Genomic DNA, 7361 nt, shown 5'->3' with positions numbered 1-7361 from the left:
CAAAGACAAGTCAAGCAAAAGAGACAAAAGCTTGTAGCAATCGCCCTGAAAGAGGTGCTCGTCACTGTTTACCGCCTCCAACTCGCCACGACCCCAAGCACAGTGGGACCAGAAGCGGCCGGATCCTGTGCCGTCCTGTGACTGCTTGTGGATCGGACCCCTGTGATCCATGGGGTCTTCACTGACCCCAGGCCTGTCTCCCTCCACTGAAACCTTCTCAGCATCCTAGCCGCATGCAGGCCTCCAGGGACAGACCGGTGGCTGGGAATCAAACCAGGGTTCCCACATGGAAGGCGAGAATGTCCCACTGAACCACTTTCCTCACCAAAGAGCTCACACGGTGCTAACAAGCCCCGAGGCGGGCAGGGAAGGCAGGCTGCAGCAGGGAGGGCAGTGCTGGACGAGGCTTGATAAAGGGCCCGCCGCACCCCCGGCTCAGGAGCTGTTCTGCTTGGATGAGTAGGGGTGACCCATTCTCCTCTGCAAGATAGCTCCTCCACCTCCCCAGCTCCGAGAAAGGGCTGGAGAACAGCCCGAGCCTCACGTGTTGCTCTCCTTCCTCTCCCCAAGACGTCGGTGGAAGGATCCACATTGGGCCTCATCATGTCTCGGCGAAGCCAGCGCCTCACGCGATACTCCCAGGGGGACGATGACGCGGGCAGCAGCAGCAGCGGTGGGAGCTCCATCACGGGGAGCCAGAGCACCCTGTTTAAAGACAGTCCTCTCAGGTACGAGAGACCCCCGCAGACCCGGGCAGCCCAGCCCCTGTAGACTAGGCAGCGTCACTGCATGACCTCTTCCTGCAGTGGAATCTTGGGGGCACAGATGAGATGAGGTGCCAGTGTGGGCTCAGGGGCGCCCTTCCTTTATTCACACCTAGCGAGGCCCCAGGACCAGTGCGTTTCTTCTTCCTCCTACTGTCAGCCAGGGCTGCCCTCCTGTGCAGAGAACAGGAAGTGGGGAGGCTAGCTTCAGGCACAAGCCAGGCCGGAAACCCTGAGAGGCAAGCTGACCCGCTAAGTGCCCCATCTGCTGCGGATGGGCGTGCCCGTCTGACCAGGCCCCAGGCCCATGTGTCTCAGTGGCGGGGGGCCTCAGCAGCTGGCCAGTGAAGGTCTGAGGAGAGGAGCAAGTCGGCGGGGCACTGCCTCCTCGTCCTGTCCCTCTGGCGGACGTGGGGCCCAGGTCACAGCCTGTGGCTTTGCTTGCTCTGGGAGGCAGGTCAGATGTGTCTTGGTCTTCAGAGGGCTGTAGAAATTACTACTCCATTAAGAAGCAGAGGGGAAATGCATTGACCCGTGTCACTTTAGTTTTGTGTATTTCACTGTATATAAATTATATTTCAATAAAATGTATTAAGAAAAAAAAAAAAAAAGCAGCAGCAGCATAGGGGAAAACTGGCTTTGGGATTAGAGAGACCAGCGTTTGAATCTTGGTTCCCTCCTGTGCTGTTAATCATGCCTAGTTTCTTATGAGGTTTAGAGACAGCAGCAGAAAATACACCTGCACTTAGCAGACCATCAGGAACCAATGGTCGCTGCTGGTTGCCTGGCAACCAGTGCATTGTTGAATTTTCTGTAGTGTTTTCGCCAGCAGATCGCTAAGTGTCACAAAGTGCAGTAACTCATGGTGTCATTCCCCACCCAGGGCTGAGGTTATGTGGCCTCACCCTTCTTGGCCCCACCTCCCTACCTCCCACCATCCCCCACCACCACCACCCAGTGGCTTCCTGCAGCTCCTCCCCTCTCCCTTAGCCCAGGCAGACTCTCTTCTCTGCCCAATGGCTAGCCAGAGTGGCGGTGGGGTAGAGTGAGGGGACGTTGATGAGTTAGGACACTGGGTGATGGTTGATAGTGACAGCCCTTCCCGCTGCTGCAGCAACACCACCATGGGCCCTGGGGTCATCTTCGTGTCACCACCACCCCCACCACCCCCACCCAGTGACGGTATCAGGGTACAGTCTAAACCTTTTAGTAATACCACTTGTCCCCACTGGACTCCCGGCCTGGTCCCTTCCCCTCCTTATGGTCCACCTCCCACAGGACCTTGAAGAAGAAATCCAGCAACGTAAAGCGTCTCTCCCCAGCACCACAGCTGGCCCCTCCTTCTGACGCACACACCTCCTACTACAGCGAGTCTGTGGTCAGAGAGTCCTACATAGGCAGCCCCCGGGCCGCCTCCCTGGCCAGGACCGCCCTCCTCGACAGGAGCTCCCTCCTGGACGACCAGCTACACAGCGACCCCTACTGGAGTGAGTGTCTCAAGTCTTTTTCCTGGGGCCCCAAAACCAAACTCACTGCCATGGAGTGGGTTCCAACGCATAGTGACCTCCGCTGGGTTTCCGAGGCTATGAACCTTTACGGAAGAGATGACCCCATCTTCCTTCCCTGGAGCGGCTGATGAGTTTGAGCTGCTGACCTTCTGGTTGGCAACCAAATGCCTTATCCACTACGCCATTAGAGCTCCCTCCTTTAAACCCAAGGTGGTGCTCAGTTTGCTCTCTTTTGGCTGCTAACCAAAAGGTTGATGGTTCAAAGCACTGCAGAGGAAAGGCCTGGTGACCTGTTTTCCACAAATATTACAAGAAGGCCTTGTGCATCTCAGTTCTCCTCTGTAACACCTGGGAGTGTCAGGAGCTGGAATTGGCTGGATGGCAGCGGGCTTGGTGGTTTTTCTTGGTTGCCTTTTCTTTCTCTGGGGAGTAAGGGTCAAATTTTCCCACTGAGGGCTTTCCTAACCCCTTCTGGGCCAGAGGGGGGGCTCCCCATCTTCAGACACCCTTGAAAGAGTGGTCGAGTCTGCTCACCTCCAAGACCCCTGTAGATGACAAAGCAGTAACAGGGCCACTCTAAGCCCCAGAGACAGAGGGGAGGCCCCTGTCCCAACTCACCCTTGAGGGGCCTGGAGACCCTGGGAGGTCCTCGGGGATCCCTGCCTCAGAGCATCTCTGCACCAGACCCGGTTTCACGGGGGCTCTTCCCTCCCCAGGTGAGGATCTGCGGGTGAGGAGGAGGAGGGGCACTGGTGGGACCGAGAGCAGCAGGGTCAACGGGCTGATGGAGAACAAGAGCTCCGAGGACTTCCTTGCCTCCTCCTCGGGCTACTCTTCTGAGGACGATTACATAGGTGGGCGGTGCTTCTTCTGAGCTCCCCTCTCTCCTCCCCCCACCCCCAGCCTCTGGTGAGGCTCCCACAGACTCCATGACTGCTGGCGAGGTCGTGGGAAGCCGTGCTGGTGATCACCTCGCAGACTGGCCGGGGCCTCCCTCCCTTGTCCACCAAGGTGTCCTGAACCTGGGCCATGGTAGCCCTCAGCACTGTGCTGTGACTGTGTGGTCACTTACTGCACCCACACCCACCCACACACACAAGTCTGTGGGTGACCTGAGGTCAACACCATTGTGCGTTCACACATTTAGAGCCTTTCAACATGGAGCTTCACATACGGTAAGTGCCTGATGGTCATTGCTAAATGAATGAAGATCGCTTTGCCTGGTTCTAGGTCATGGTTTGAGGGTCATCGTGAGTAGGGGTGTACAGTAAGGAGCTCCAGTGGGGTATAAGACACTGAGAAACCGTTCCCTCCCGCCGCAAACACTCCCTGCCCTGGTGCCCCGGGCCAGGCCTGTGGGAAGCCAACACGTGGTCTCAGAGCAGAAGGGAGAAGGTGATTGACAGCCTCCACATCCCAGGTCTCCTAAAAGGGAGGGCAAGCTGAGCTGGCTTCCTCTCCTCCTACCTGCAGGCTACTCGGCGGAGCTGGACCAGCGGAGCTCAGGTTCACGGCTGAGGAACGCGGTCTCTCGGGCAGGCTCTTTTCTCTGGGTGGTGCTCACTTCTCCAGGTGGGTGCCGGCTCTTGGTGGCTGTTCTCTATGTGGCCGTTCCATCTCTGTGCCGCGGGCACCCAGCCCTCTCGAGAGACGGCAGGACCGTTGAGAAGCTCTGGACTGAATACGTCGTCACTGAGGGCCTCATGAGGGCCCTGGCCTGGAAGGGGAGGGGCAACTGCAGAGCGGGACAGGTGGGGTCAGAGGGACTGGGTCTCACGGGGCAGGATAGAGGTGTGCCGGCAGGTCGGCGTTAGAGCGCGGCGGGGAGGACCACAGGAGGAGAGAGGCGGCAGGGCATGGGATGGTGACTGACCTGCGCTGTCACTTTTCAGGCAGACTCTTTGGGCTTCTCTACTGGTGGGTTGGCACCACCTGGTACCGCCTGACCACAGCCGCCTCCCTCCTGGACGTGTTCGTTTTAACCAGGTTAGTGAGACTCCAGCCCTGACAGAACCAGCCAGCCGCTGGACAGCAGAGACCAATGCAATTTCCAGACCTGTGTATGGGTTTCTCTTGTTGGTTCTTTCCTAACTGACTTAGAGCTCTGAGTAGTGGGTGCCCCGGGGCCCATCCCCCTCCCAGCCCAGCACAGATTCAGGTCACTCCTGTCCCTCTGAGTGCCCTCTAGGCTCGACTCTGGGCACACGGGGTGGTTTCTGCTTGGGCACTTCCTCCCGAACCTCTCACCAGCCCAACCACTTCCTGCTTCTTAAACAAACCGGTGGCCTTGCCCCTGCTGGTTAGGCCTTAGGCTCCAGCTGAGAAGTGGGGTTCCCTGAAAATTAAACTTCCTCTTGGCCTGTGGCCCCGTGGACCCCCATTCAGAAGGCACTGCCTGAGGCTGTGGGTTTGCCCCTTGTTCCTAAACCAGCAGGATTTGGGAGCCTGCCCCTTGGGCAGGGAAGAAAGGACTAAGTCACAAAGTCAGGGCACCAGCCATGCTGAGAAGAGGCCCAAGAATGCATTTGTGTCAAGAACAAAAAAAAATCCTCCCTTTTTTGAGAAGAAACTAAGTTCATTTAAGCAGTTACTTTTTCAGTATATCAGTTTTTTAAAAATAGACTTCCTTGCTTGAAAAACAGTGAAGCCAGTCAATTCCAACACATGGTGACCCCACGTGTGTCAGAGAACTGTGCTCAATCGTGTTTTCAGTGGCTGACTTGCTAGAAATAGATTGCCAGCCCCTTCTTCCAAGGCACCCCAGGGTGAACTCAACCTGCCAACCCTTTAGTTAACAGCCAAGTGCACTGGCCGTCTATACCTCTCAGGGGCTCCGTGTTGGCTTGCATGGAGGACCTCTGTATGTGAAAGTGGTAGGTTTTTCGGAGGTCATGTATTATTTTTAATAACCTCTTAAAACTCAGAGCCAAGACTGCCCGTCACTTCGAGTCCTGCAGGTGGAGCTCTGGAGTGTCCGCCGTGGCCCCGGTGTGATGAGGGGTTCACGGACATCCTTCAGCTCTGGGTGGGCATGAAGGGAGGCATCCCCAGGACCCCTGCGGGGCTGTGGCAGCCCTCAGTCTTGTCACCCCGTCTCTGCTGTTCTCCCCTCCACGTGGTCTAGGCGTGTCTCGTCCCTGAGGACGTTCCTCTGGTTCCTCTTGCTGCTGCTGCTCCTCACCTGCCTGACTTACGGTGAGATTCCAGAGCCTGGGTCACCGCAGCCTCAGGTGGCGGGGAGAGGCAGAGGGGGCTGGTCGGCGGCCTGCTGGGATGTGAGCAGAAGTGGGACAGCCCGAGTGATCAAGAAAGGGGCGGGAGGAGAAACGGGACAGGAAGCTGGACAGATGGGGCAGAAGGTACACATCCCTGATGGCTCCGCCTCTGGGCCTCCTGACTGCGACTGCGCGCTCCCAGGTGCCCGGGGAGGAAGCGGCCTGCCCAGGCCCCTGCTCTTGTCCTGGGTGTGGGGGCCACACAGGGTACATTTGCTCATCCTTCGTGCCACTTGGGCAGACGCACATCCTAGTACAGGAAGGCTTGGCGGGGAAAGCAAGGACCCTGGCAGCATTCTCACTGGCAGTCATTGTCCCACATTCCAAAGCAGGACATGGTCTACTTGAGAGCATGCGAAGCACGTAGCCGTCTTAGAATAACAGCAGTGACGTGAGAAAGAGGAGTAGGCTCGTGGGCACTGAGATGCCAGTTATTGCCCGGGGTCTTGCCGTTCCCGTCTCTCATTGGGCTTCCACGCTTCTTACCGAGTTACATCATCACCTTGATGTTGACTCTGTATTTGGCCTTCATATGACCACTTCACCTGAGTCTTCCCACCTGTCTCTATGGGCCACCTGCTCCGTGTCCATGATGGTGGTGGCAGGTGCCATCAAGTCGGCCGTGACTCATCGCGACCCTGTGTACCACAAAACAGAACCCTGACTGCCCTGTCCCGCACCAGCCTCGCAGTCCTTGCTGTGACACCAGCATATAATGAGAGACCATACTTTTTTTTAATGAGCTGATGGGTTTTGTGCCTATTCAATGACTTCTTTTATTACTAGCAAAATAGAACTTTGTCCAAGTGTTGGTTTCCTTTCTGTGTTTCCTGTTACAAGAGCAGCTTGTTCCTGTCCGGTGGAAACTGGGCATCACCCTTGAAATAATAACAGTTCTTTAGGCAGAGAGGTATACATCAGAGTCACCCAAGGAGCTTTTAAAACACATCACTGTCTGGCCCTGCCCTCCAGAGAGTGAGCCCAATGGTCTGGGTGGACCCCTGCACAGATGGGTTTTCGGAGCTCCCCAGGTGACTCGGATGGGCTGCCATGGCTGAGTGTCGCTGAAGTAGTACACACTTCCCCACAGCCTGAGGGGTTGGTAGAGCCCTCATTATTGTCATATCACGTGGAGGAACATGTAGAAAGTCTGAGTGACTTGCAGGTAGGATGTGTCAGCAGGTAGTCAGGCCGCACCTGCTCCCAGGTCCTGGTCTGAGTAGAGATGTGGATAATCACCAGGGTCTCCCTTTCTCGTCTTGTCTTCAGTAATGATGAGGAAAAGTCTCTATGGTCTCGTCCCCTTGAGATGCCACAGCATCCGGGCAGAGACCTCTCACTAGCTGGCTTTTCCAGTCTGTGTGTCTGTGTGTGTCTCCCCCTCGCTCCACAGAGTTCAGGAGCAAATGCATCACACACCCACACACCCACTGCCGTCCAGTTGATTAGCTAAGCTCTTGGTTAGCAGCCGAGTGTTCACCCGCTGCACCATCAGGGCTCCATACGTCATACACCAAAAAAAAAAAAAACAAACACCTGATTGCCATTGAGTCAATTCTGACTCATAGTGACCCCTACAGGACAGGGTAGAGTGGCTGCATTAGTTTCACGAGACTGTAAATCTTCATGGAAGCAAACTGCCTCATCTTTCTCCCATGGAGTGGGTAGCAGGTTTGAACCACCAACCTTTTGATTAATGGCCCGATGCTTTTACCACTGTGCCACCAGAGCTCCTTACGTCACACACACAGGGCCCTAATCCAGAAGCAAGCATCTCTGTGTGGCCACAGCCCGGTGCTCCTGCTCTTGGGCCG

The 7361-nt window shown here is 56.3% G+C and overlaps 1 protein-coding gene across 1 annotated transcript in view; it reads left to right on the top strand.

Moving 5' to 3' along the window:
- Nucleotides 1-603: 603 nt before the first annotated feature.
- The window catches only part of SUN2 (Sad1 and UNC84 domain containing 2), a 17329-nt gene continuing 10571 nt past the window's right edge, over nt 604-7361 (top strand). The window contains exons 1-6 of the mRNA XM_007941760.2: nt 604-728; nt 2043-2251; nt 2989-3126; nt 3746-3844; nt 4165-4258; nt 5397-5486. Of these exons, the coding sequence (XP_007939951.1) occupies nt 604-728; nt 2043-2251; nt 2989-3126; nt 3746-3844; nt 4165-4258; nt 5397-5486 (755 nt within the window). The remainder of the gene's footprint in view (nt 729-2042; nt 2252-2988; nt 3127-3745; nt 3845-4164; nt 4259-5396; nt 5487-7361) is intronic.

The sequence above is a fragment of the Orycteropus afer genome, unplaced genomic scaffold (genome assembly GCF_000298275.1).
Source record: "Orycteropus afer afer isolate SDZICR_OR568_19922 unplaced genomic scaffold, OryAfe1.0 scaffold00083, whole genome shotgun sequence".
NCBI lineage: Eukaryota > Metazoa > Chordata > Mammalia > Tubulidentata > Orycteropodidae > Orycteropus > Orycteropus afer.
This window is presented reverse-complemented; position numbering and strand designations above follow the sequence as displayed.